Below are 12,500 nucleotides of genomic sequence, written 5' to 3'. Positions count from 1 at the left end.
GCGAAACGAAGGGCTAAATAGCGCCAGTGATTCTCTGAGCCGGTCTGGATTTCCAACGCCTCGGGAAACTGGTCGAGATAGATGACAGCACCTTTTTCCTCTCTTCCTTACCGGGAGGGCAATCTTATCTTATGGCCTTCACCTCCAGCCCGGCCCGGAAATAGAACCCAGCCCCCTTCTGATCCATTCATTTCTGCAAGCAGGGAGGATCCAGAGCTAAGCCCCCCTCCTATTCGAGGTCGGGTGGCCTCGCCCCACAAGCACCTAACCTTCCTTTTGCTCTTCCTTCGGTTTGCCTCCACGAACGCGCCACCTAGGAGCCCTACTCATATTCCAAAGGCGCTACTTCAATTCAAGCGCAAGCCCCCCTTCTATTGCATAACCTAAAAAAGTGTTAAGCAAAGTACCAAAGTGGTTGCGGGAACGATACGCTTTGGTTACCGGCGAACGCTTCCAAAGTTTCTCGAGTTTCCGGCTGTTTCCTAGATTGAAGTAGCCTTTCGTCGCCCTACCAAACGAAAGAAGTCACTATCAAACAGCTCGCCCTACTGAAGTACCAAAGGTGCGCTCCGCCCGGTGACTAAGAAATAAATTGGTTTGCGCTTTCATTGAAGTGATGAGGGTGATCTACGATCAGGCTGGTCGGAACGATCAGGGTGCTCCCCTACGATCTTAGGCAAGCTGGTCGGAACGATCAGGGTGCTCCCCTACGATCTTAGGCAGGCTGATCTTTGATAAGAAGTGGTCGTAGATCATTTTATTTGTTTTTCATCGAAAACGAAGAAGGCCGAGGATGGCCTACGGTGCGTGTTATCTGAAGGGAACACGCTTTTTCGACCGCGGTGGTATGATTGCCGGGCCCTCTCCTCGTTCCGCCCGCTGGCCTATTGGGATAGCTGCCTTCGGGCTTTGCCTGCCCTTTATAATAAAGAATTCCGGCTCGGCCCGGGAAAGCGCTGGCAACAACAGAAAGGAAGGGGTCCATGTAGCTGCTGCGCCCGCCCCCTTCTTAGTCAATGGGGCAGCAGGTTCGGCATCTACTATAAAAGAGAGAATCCACTTCAGATAACCACGCCTCTGCTAGGCAGCGTGTGGAATGGCCGAGAGCGGACCTTTTTGGATATATAATCCAAGTCGAGAGTGGAGTTACGGGAACAGCCGTCTGATGGAAAACGACTTTCACGTTCGGTTCAGAGAGCACTTTTTTCGTTGAGAATTCCTCGTTCCCTTTCGTGTGAATTCTACAGCGACGAATTAAAAACTTGTGGGGCCCTATCTATTCCATCTCTCGAGCCCCGAAGAAAAGCCCCCTCCCCTTCGGACTCCATATCTCTTTTGACTCTATATATGTGGGCACCTGATATCTATGAGGGTTCACCCACCCCGGTTACAGCATTCCTTTCTATTGCGCCTAAAATCTCTATTTCTGCTAATATTTCACGTGTTTCTATTTATGGTTCCTATGGAGCTACATTGCAACAAATCTTCTTTTTCTGCAGCATTGCTTCTATGATCTTAGGAGCACTGGCCGCCATGGCCCAAACGAAAGTAAAAAGACCTCTAGCTCATAGTTCAATTGGACATGTAGGTTATATTCGTACTGGTTTATCATGTGGAACCATAGAAGGAATTCAATCACTACTAATTGGTATCTTTATTTATGCATCAATGACGATAGATGCATTCGCCATAGTTTTAGCATTACGGCAAACCCGTGTCAAATATATAGCGGATTTGGGCGCTCTAGCCAAAACGAATCCTATTTCGGCTATTACCTTCTCCATTACTATGTTCTCATACGCAGGAATACCCCCGTTAGCCGGCTTTTGTAGCAAATTCTATTTGTTCTTCGCCGCTTTGGGTTGTGGGGCTTACTTCCTAGCCCCAGTGGGAGTAGTGACTAGCGTTATAGGTCGTTGGGCGGCCGGAAGGTTGCCACGAGTCATTTTGGGGGACCGGAGGCAGGGCAGTTCTCCGTGCACCGGACACGTAGCTTACCGAATCAGTTGCGACACGGATGGGAATGCATGCTACGAAAGATAGGGTCGAGTCTGATACATCAACCGTCTACTCAATATCCTTGTACGAGTCCACAATCACTACACGAGATGAACCTTGGTTTGGTGAATTGAAGTTGGCCTTAGGTGTAATAGGACTCCCAGTTACTGCGCGCGATCGTATACTGAGGTGCTCCCCGCCGGTTGTTGGAACGACGCGAGCCGGGCCGGGCCCCGATTCAGAAAGATGAAGGGCCAAAAAGTATAAATAGGGGGTTAAAAATTCCCCATCTCATTGGGGGCGGAAAACGAATCGGCATCTCGATGTGATACAGCCTTTTCTATTTGAGTTGGGAAAGAACGGCGAAGTCCATCCGAACCGTCCAATGAAGAATAAGAGGAGAGCAAAGCGCCAATGGCGCGCGAAGCGCATGCGGAACGGGCACGGAAAAAAAGAAAGAAGTGTGGAGGGTGGTCGTAGATCAGTAGGGCTCATTCCCTTCGCTTCCTGGGCCCAAAGCAGTGCAGTCTTTCCTGGCCAAATCAAGGATTTGGGGCTTCTTGCTACGCTACTTAACTATATAAATCCATTTTCTTTAGTAATATATATGAATAGAAAGATAGATCCATCCATCTATCCTATCCGATTTAGATTTTGATATCTAAAAAACAATAGATTTCATTCAACGTTTGATTCAAAGAACTGCGCTTAGCCCCCCCGCTCATGAAACGGCTCTGCTGCAATGGATGGCAGAGGGTCCGTAGTACCCAAAGCACTGGAGTGATCCAGTAGCCGGGAAGGGGCCTAGAAGTGCCTACTACTACACCACACTACACTTGGCTCTACACATTTACAGAGCTAACCCCTGTCCAGTGCCTGGCAGAGCTAAGGGGGCTTCAATCCTTACTCCTTATCCCCATCTTCGCCCAGGCTAACGGGGCCTTCCTTATTCAGGGGGGAGAGTGGAGCCTCGAGAAGCACTGTTGAGAGGAAGATCCTTGGCCCCTCTTCATTCTCTACAGGGTTCCAAACCTTTCTTCAACATAGGTGACAACGAGCAGGGCAGAGATGGAAGAGATCGAACACGGGAATAAGAAGCAAGCTCGCCTTCCTTTTTGATCATTTTGATAGAGGGGGATGGAGAAAGTGGACAAAACAGACTCGCATTTCCCAGTCGAGGGTTCCTTTTTCGTCTCGCATTTCTGGAAAAGAAGAATATTGAAAACGCTCCTAACCCAACCCCTTCCTTCGTAGAGCCGTGTATTGTAAGTGATCCGAACCTGCCCGGAGTGAGCCCCCCATAGAGGCAAGTGAAGTTGGTGAGCCGTATGATGGGCAACTATCTCCTGCGGTTCGGAGAGGACTCAGCTGTTAGTTAGTACCCCCTTGGATTCGGGGTGGACCCTTTCACTCTATTTTATTATATACGCTTCGCGAAAAGAATGTTTTTTGATACACCTAGGACATGGATTCTATATGAACCAATGGATCGTGACAAGTCGTTACTACTAGCAATGACTTCCTCTTTCATTACTTCATCCTTTCTATATCCCTCTCCCTTGTTCTCAGTTACTCATCAAATGGCACTCAGTTCATATCTTTAAGTTCGATCATTGACAAGGTTCAAAGAAAGGGTGGGCCATTGATAAAGAATCGATTCCAAACCACAATGCTAGCAGATGGCGGGCCTCCTTCTTTTCATTAATGAAACCTGCCAGTTATTATGTCAAAAGGACAAAAAATGTTGGCCTGTTCAAAAGAAAAAAAAAAAAAGACGTGGGTGGCATTATGACTGGGGTGTCAGTTAGAAAGGTTATTACAATCTTCGTTCAATCAAGCAGCATTCTTCTTTTTTTTTACTTTTGGAGAGGGAGGAGGGCTTTCTAAGAGGGGCTTGGGACCTATGAACGGCAACAAACATGATGAAATGAAGAAGAATGAACGGGAGGCGTCGGAAGATGACGAACTACTTACTTTTGTTTGGTTAACTACTTTATTGACTTGGGGTTCTTTCTCGTAAGTGGTACACCTACACCCTGCACGCACACTCACTATATCGATATACGTTTACGTTGATAGCCTTTCGCAAAAAGCCCCTCTCTCTCTACTAAATACAGTTGTTTCAGGCCGAACAATAGCAAGGCCCGGATCCAGCTGAAAAACGGAATGGAATACTCTAAGATGCTTCATAGCTCCGCCCCCCTTACTCACCTCTGAATCTATAAAAAAAGCCCTTTCCCCTTTGAATAATAATAAGGTAAGCTTGTTTGCCTGACCAGAAAGACAGCAAATTATCCTTTAGGTGCTTCGTATTCTTCCCGTCTAGCTAGCTGGCTCAAAGGGAGAGGCCCGCGAAAGCTTAGTAAGCTCAACCAATAGAAAGAGGAAAGCCGGAGAGAGAAGAACCTGTGCTTGATGGGCTCGAACGAAAGCCTTAACAACTGGTAACCCGGGGAACTCATTCTTTTGCTTGCATCCTGCGAAGGCATCACCGATCTTTAAGCTCCCAGCTCCGTACGCTTAGTAGGGCTCAACGGAAACAATTGGTCTGTCTGCAGGCGGCTCGAAGACAAGAAATGGAAGAGAAGACCATCGCTGGAGGCAATCAATATTGTCCTAAAAAGAGATCCTCTTGATGAATGTTTGATAAAGACTCACTTTTTGTATAAGGAAATAGCGGGCTGGAAAACTAGTCAACAGTTAAGCGCAGAAGAATGGTAAGGCGTACTGAGTTCTTGATTTATCGATTTGGTTTTTGAGATGCCTTGCATCGAGCTGAAGTGCTGCTTGTTGGCCTGCGATGAAAGCTTCATACTCGGTCACATTGTTTGTGGTAGGAAATGCCAACTGAGTTGCTTTGGGTATTGCACTCCTTCTGGTGATAACAACACAACACCGATTCCATTTCCTTCCTCATTGAGCGCTCCATAAAATTTGTCCAAACGGGAGTTCCATACTCTATGTCCGCGTAGAAAATTTCTGAATAAGGAAAATCAGTCTTTACAGGCTAATTAGATGGCAAGGTTGGTCGTAGATCAAGATGATCCGCAATGGCTTGCCCCCTTTATTGCTTTCTGCGTGACATAGGTTATGTCAAAGTCCGACAACCGCATCTGCCAACGAGCTACTCTCCCGGATACGACAGGTTTCTCGAACAGGTAGGGGATCCATTCGTGCCAACAATCTGACGGAATGGTCTAGGAAAGAGTGTCTAAATTTCTGCGATGCCCATACCAATGCTAAACAAGTCTTATCCATGTGAGTTGTATTTTCTTTCATATTCGACCAGTGACTTGCTGATCTACGACCAACTTCTCTTTCTTTCCTGTATCGTCGTACTGGACCAAAACAAAACCACTCCGATAGCGTTGTCTGTTGCGGAGAGATAGAGTAGAAGTGGTCGACCTGGTACTGGTGGGACCAATATAGGTGGATTGAGCAAGTACTTCATTCCGTCAAATGCAGCTTGGCATTCATCATCCCCTCTCGGATAAAAAGCTGATCTACGATCAGCCTGCTTAAGATCTACGACCAACCTCCTTTCAAGAGTTTGTAGAAAGGTTCACACCGGTTGGAATGTTTAGATATGAACCGCCGTATGAATTGCAACCGTCCGATGAGGCCTCTCAATTCTTTGATGTCTTTTATTGGCCAATATGGCCCTGACTTTGACTGGGTCTATTTCAATCCCTCTCTTACTGACGATGAAACCAAGTCACTTCCCCGACGAAACACCAAACACACACTTCTTTGGGTTCATCTTCAACTGAGATTTTCTTGATCTACGACCAACCTTTGTAGAGCTTCCGGATGTCCTTCTCGTGTCTTGGATTTTACAAGTATATCGTCGACGTACACCTCCACATTTATTATAATACATGCATCATATCGTGAAAGATTACAGTCATAGCCCTTATGAGTTATTGCCCCAGTTTGAGACCGAAAGGCATTACTACGTAGTAGTATGTCCCCCAAGGTGTTGTGAATGACGTCTTCTCCTGATCTTCTTCCGCAAGCTTTCTCTGGTTGTAGCCAGAGAAAGCATCAATAATGGAGAGCATCTCATGACCTGCAGTGTTGTCAACCATAAGGTCCATGTGTGGTAAGGTTGCTCGTAGATCATAAGGCTGATGCTAGTATGAAGGGTGGGCTCCGAGAGGGGAATAGTCTGGAATCTTTTTCAAAAGCTTTTGATGAGGGTGGTCGTAGAGAACGGAATAGTCGACGATGGCAATCAGTAAATAATATGCACAGCTTTATTAAACGCTTCGGCCCATAGGTACTGAGGAACTTTGCTTGCAAAAGTTTTTAGCAGTCTAAGTGATGTGCCTTTGTTTAAGGGGGGCAAGCAAGCAAGCCACTGATCATTAACTCAATCGAAACTTGTTCCATTGCACTTATGGTTATACTTATCACCTACTAAATCTCTTTACGTTCCCCAACACAAATGCAAAAAAACACAATGCAACTTTGCTGAAAGATGAATGCGGTATAAATTGGGGGTGGTGTTTATGGCGCACGGAGTGGCAGTGACTCGCGCAAGTCGAGTGAGAAGGAGGACTTTCTCTCTCTCGCCCGACTCGCCCCCCTATCTAGTAAGGCTTTGGCAGCGGAAGTAGAGAAGAAAGAACCTCGAAAAAAACCCGGCTCCAGCTACCTTTAGCGGCTGTGGGGATCGCTCCCTCTGATCTCAGTCGGTTCGGCTGCGACTGAGCCGTCTCTTCAACTTCTTTACCCGCGGACTCCGGAACACATTCGGTAGGCTGTGTCCCTTCGACACTATGTTCAGCAGCCTTTTCTGGATCACCAGCCGACTCAGAACCAACTTCAGTAATTTGCTCGGCAGGAGGCTTTGACATGATCGGTGCCTCGGCCCCTATTGCGTAAGGGGGGAGGACCGATTCTTGTTTCAGCTTGGACTGGTAGTGAAATTCGAAGGATCGCTGCCAAAGGAGGGATGACAGTAGCCCGCTGTAAGCCGGAAGTGACCTCGGGAGGAGAAGGAGGAGCGTCGGGATTCTAGTTGCCCCTCATCCCATGACGAAGTGCGGAGATCATTTCTTTGTCGGACGAAATCGATTCGACCGGTTGCTCGGCTGCTTTTCCTTTCTCCTTATCCTTGGGGTCCGCTGGAGCTTCCTTCGCCTTCGTCTTCGGTTCTGTATTGCAAAGCAAAGCAAAGTTAAGGCAATAAAAAAATAATGAAATACGAATGGATTGCATTCGAAAATAAGTATACCAGTAACAATTCAAAAGAGAGCCTGAACAGGCCTCCCGAAAGTTGGCTCAAGAGAGTCCTTTACGGCCCTCTCATACATAGCCATCTCTTCCTCTACTTTTCTTTTTTTAGAATGGCGGTATTCGTGCTGTGGTTCCGAAGGGAAGAGACTCGCGATGTAGCTATCGGAAACTTCTTCAGGGTGGTCGTAGATCACCGGGATCATCTCAAATCTTGGCCTCGCCTCTCTTTCCTTTCCTCCCTCAAGAGGTTTTTATTCCGTTTGGCCGGCCTTCACAAACCTTCTGCCCGACCGTTTCTTCGAGGCAGCCTTATGATCTACGAGCAACCTTGAGTGCTGCAGATGGTGCTCGTGATGCTGGCGATTCCTGTGTAGCTGGTGGAGTTGAAGCTGTAAACTCAGATGCTGCCGTTTCGGCTTACGACTCTTGAACTTGAAGGTGAGCGAGCCGGTTGAGTTTGGCGGGCCCTCATACTTCGAGTCACCATCCGTTGAGCCGAGGACGGTGCTGAAGAAATGATGGGACTTCTTCTTTCCTCCCTGATGGGGGATGCATGCTGGCTGACGGGTGCTGAACCTCCCTTTCCTTTCATGGTCCGGGTTTGCGGGCTGGTGACCTTTCCGATGTTGCGATGATCTGGGTGGCTGCCCCTGCTCGGGAATGGGTCCATATGTGGGTTCAGGAGGAGGAGGACTTCGACTCCCAACTCTTTCTTGATCAGGGAGTTGCTGCTCTTTGAATGTCAACAGCTGATCTACGACCAACCTTGCGAGAAGTAAGAAAATTTCAGTTGATGCCACCATCGGACATACTCCAAGACCATCTTGCCCTCTCTGTCATCCGGCATTATCACGAAAGCAGCCCCGGTGCCCTTTCTCATCATATGTGCCCAGCAATCAAACTAAAGCGCTAACGCGCAACGGCTTTCGCGCTAGGCGCTCAGTCCGTTGCTTGTTCCGAAAGGTTAAAGATAACGCGCTTGACGTCGTGACCGGGTGCCGGAATGAATGGGTCAAAACCAAATTGTCTTGCAAACCGGTGGGGATTGTACGGTTCTGCCCGAAGCACGTTGCCCTGCCGTAACGTCAGAATGCCGCATCGCATGGAGATCAGATACTATCTTTGATGCATTTTCACAACAGCAATAAGTAGCAAGGGCCCTTTTCATCGACCTTGTCGACCAATCATACAAGATTTAGGGCATCTCTTAAATACCATGCTTGTAGGGCCGCCACGTGAAGCTCATCGGATGACGAATAAAGAGCCTGGCCATCTTCGCATCGAACTTCCCGGCTTCAATGTTCTCAATTGCAAGCATCTCCGGGACATAATCTTTCAGCTTCCCCAGGTCCGGAAGCGGCAATCTCATATACAGCTTAGGAAAAGACTGGTCCAGCCATGCATAGAAGTAGTGGACCGGGAATTCCGCATTGCACTGGCCTGGACCCAGTTTCTCTTGGGCAACAGCGCCCAAACCGTAATAAATGCTGGCAAGGACGGCCGGAGCTATGGCTACTCTCTCTCCCTGCACCAAGAACCCGGCCATGACGAATGTTTCCGGGCGAATGACGTTGCTGCGGTTGTTCGGAAGGACAAAGCGGCTCAACCAGAGAGCCAAGAATGCGGCTAAGTCGTCTCACTTGAGAATTCCGGAGTCGGGCTTCGGTAACCAGCAGCAAGGACTTCTTCTTCTCTAGCATATTATGCCGCTGGACCTGTGGTAGAATGGAAGTAGGCCGTCTCTTACATACCTTTCTTCTTGGCTCTATTAGGCTGTGGGGCCTATCTCTCAATTTCACCCTTGAAGAAATGGTTCACCCATACGTGATGGTCAACTTTTGTATATTGATTACGAAGCGCCAAGCGTTGGTACTTCGCGAAGAGTTCCCGGGCACACTCCGAATGGTACTTCTCTTTCGAAATCTCGTCGAAGCCGTACAACTCTTCATTCTAAGGAGTGTACTCGTCGTAAACTTGGCCGTAAATAGGAAGGCCGGCGATTTTCTTCAGGTCCCACAAGGGTTTTTTCTTCAAATTTAGGTTAGGGTATTCGTCACCCAGCTCCACTATTCACAAGCGCCCCTATAAATGTTTGCGTCCCTTTGGTAATACTCTTGCGCGACTCGGACAGCACCATAAATGCCAGCGTTATCCAAAGTCTCCCGATGAAACTATAGAATCTGCTCCGTCCATTCTGGGAGGCCGACGATATAAGACGGAGATCTCCTAGTACGGAAGTGCCCGTCCCATTGAACTTGCCCGCTCATAATTCGGCTGAAGAGAGTGGGGAACCCAGTCCTATCCCAATGTCGTTGCTCGAGGTTCCAGCAAGTACACTTTGTCGTAACTGGTGGATTCATATGTATTCATCCTTTTTGCTTTCTTCCCCTTTCTTTGTTAAATTCAAATATGAAATAAAGATTCACACAAGAAAAGTGATCACAACAATCTCCCTTTAGGGTCTTTATTAAGATGGTGGTGGGTTACACACTCCTGGGAAGTCTCTCGGCTTTATCGTTAATTACATATACCAGAGAAGACATTTGATTCTAAGATCAGTGAGATCTTTACATTTTTAAACAGAAGAAAATGAGAAGAAGAATAGGGAAGAAGATGAAAGAATTCCGGTCTTCGAGGCATTGCTACCTTGTCTTTGTCCTTTGGGTTCTTGGGGACTTAATCTCCTCCTTATTCTACTGAGAGCTTCTCTTTATTTCTCCTTCAAGCACTTGAGTGCCTCTTCAAAGCTCCAAGTGTGAAGTCGTTTGTAAAAAAAACTTGTGCGCATGTATATGTGAGGTTTATATATCCTATTTATAGCCTTCGTATTTCTTTGAGAGAGTGGGGATCGGATTTCTCTTCCAATCTCCCTTAGGACCCATGGCTTCGTGCCAAGTATCATAGGGGACCCGGATTCGAATACTCTTCTTTCTTTTGAGATCTTATCACAGTTTTTTTGGCTAATGGTCTCTTGCTTGCCACGTGGCAAGTAGGTCTCTCGAGCCTTTCTTAAAGGATAAGTACCAAGAGGTATTGTTCAAACGCACTTCTCAAATTGGGCTGCAGGGTGGTCGAAGATCAGGGACCTTCACTGTTGGGTTTATAAAGAAGCCCCTTTCTTATTATTAGTCAGATAGGTTGCTTTGTTTTTTCGGGTACTTTTTTTTATAACCCAAAACAGGATTTCCTTAATGACCCCACCAAGGGCTTGTAAATCATTAGGTATTAGAATACCCACTGCAGCATTTTCAATGCCAACACTCCTCCATAACTTTATGAGATCCACTTCTAACAAAGCCCAAAAAGCCTGAATAAACCCTAAAGAGAAACCATCGTATTTATTATTTTATTATTAGTAAGATCCCCCCTAGATTGAACACCGCTTCTTCAATCTCTTCTTTAGAAAAAGGGGCTGAACATTTGTCTCTTATTTCCAAGGACAAGCACGCAAAAGTCACCCAGTCTAGGGCGCCAATAAAATATATATAACTTCTTTAAATACTCGATGAATTAATTCTCCATACCCTCACTAGCACTACTACAAATTCCCGTTCGATAGGAATTCTATTAAAGAGCTTGGAATGCCATCTAGCAATCATAGTACGATGGAGAAAAGCGAGACTTTGACTAACCCTGATCTACGACCAGCCTTGCCATCTAATTAGCCTGTTGTTGACTCCTTTCTTCGTACAAATTAGACCTAGCTCGTAGGCGAAAGATACCTTCCTTTGCAATACTCCTGTCGGCGGGATCAGCCAGTGCCCCCGTGTGTAAGGCCCTTTCCTCAAAGAGGTCGAATGGTTCCTGTCCCATTCATACTACTGTTGGCTTATGTGGTATGTCTAGCGGATGGTGAATCCTACCCAGGATCGGAATTGGATATTTCCTCGGTTTCCGAGAAGTGTCTTAATGGGTATCCGACCGCCCTCTAGCATGTATGATGGCTATCGTGGCCTTCCGTTCCACCAGATATCATGATTATCCCTATTGCGCAGGTGCCTTTACTCTATTGCTTTATTCAATTCCTCCTATTCTATTCACGTTGCTGCCATGGCCAACACAGGATATTCCTCTAACTCGTTGTTCCCACGCGCGTGTCATCAGTGCAAATTTCGAAATCATCTTATGCATAACTCTTCACTCTGCTTGGGAAGTGTTCGGAGTAGCACGAATATCCTATGAAGGGATCGATCGCTTCGCCAATGGGACAGCTAACTACGAAATGTCAGGAGTTAGGGGGGCTAGCGACTCCGAGGGAAGGGGTGAATAGACCACGAGCAGCACGCTTGCTTCGGAGGGGATCCGCAAGGCTTTAGCCCAAGACTTATTGGAAAGGTAATTAACTATGAGGCGGTGTTGACCCTGCAATAGCTCCCTACCTATACCGCTGCCGGTGCTTTATCAGATGCTGAGCCCACTAGTTCGATGCATCAAACCGCTACCTCTCCCACCCCTTCCTCCGATGCCGGCTATCGATCTGGAGAAGATGCAGGTTGCTCGTAGATCATAAGTCAGCTCAATAGGCTATGGATTTCCATCTTCACATGTACCTGGACTTTCTTCCATAAATGGCTCCGCGGATCTCCATCTGTACCTAGATTCGCCACTGGCTTCTCACTCGTGGCAAGGCTTTTGAGAGTAAGTAGAAGCAGGGCCGTTCCTGATCTTCGACCACCCTCCCCCGACCAATCGGACGTCCGGAAGAGCGAGGCGTCGTGTATATTCATTCGATTCCGATCAGCAACTGAGTGAATCCGTCTCCATTGGCTAAAGTTCGCGAAGTAGAAGCAATGTTCATACTGATCTAGGACCACCCTCCCTCGCGGGCATACGGAGATCAAATCATTTCTGGCGGTCGGGCAGAGATCTATTTCCAGAGGAAATAGATCTCTGTACGCTTATCAAAGTATACTTTTTTTTGGTAGGTATAGCTCCCGCTGGCATTCATAGGAGGAATAGCCTTTTTTTCGGCTTTTTCGGAGTAGCGAAGGGATTGCCTTTTTTGAAGCCCGAACGGTGTCAGCAAGCTTCCGCTCTGCTCAGGACGGACCAACCATAAAGTTAGTAAAGAAGGATGGAACTCACTTTAGCTTCTTACTAACGCTTTTTATGTAGTTTGTGCGCATTCTCCTCGGTTCAAGCCGGTTCCTCGAGTTCTAATGTTTTCTTCAGGGCTGGCAGTCTCGCTCGCTGTTGGATTAGAAACTCTCTCTCTTTCTAGTCCGTGTATCTGATCTCCTCTGCTCTTACTGAACCTACCA

The 12,500-nt window shown here is 47.2% G+C and overlaps 1 protein-coding gene across 1 annotated transcript; it reads left to right on the top strand.

Annotated features, from left to right (window-relative positions):
- Nucleotides 1-81: 81 nt before the first annotated feature.
- LOC132254455 (NADH-ubiquinone oxidoreductase chain 2-like) lies at nt 82-3,640 on the top strand. The gene is given in 11 exon segments (XM_059740143.1): nt 82-290; nt 638-699; nt 752-798; nt 800-1,108; nt 1,110-1,158; nt 1,161-1,181; nt 1,184-1,248; nt 1,251-1,343; nt 1,345-1,965; nt 1,968-2,064; nt 2,067-3,640. Coding segments are annotated over 11 exon segments (1,755 nt in total). The 3' UTR covers nt 2,249-3,640.
- The last annotated feature ends 8,860 nt before the right edge of the window (nt 3,641-12,500 follow it).

The sequence above is a fragment of the Vitis vinifera genome, chromosome 10, assembly GCF_030704535.1.
Source record: "Vitis vinifera cultivar Pinot Noir 40024 chromosome 10, ASM3070453v1".
In the NCBI taxonomy this organism is placed as follows: domain Eukaryota; kingdom Viridiplantae; phylum Streptophyta; class Magnoliopsida; order Vitales; family Vitaceae; genus Vitis; species Vitis vinifera.
This window is presented reverse-complemented; position numbering and strand designations above follow the sequence as displayed.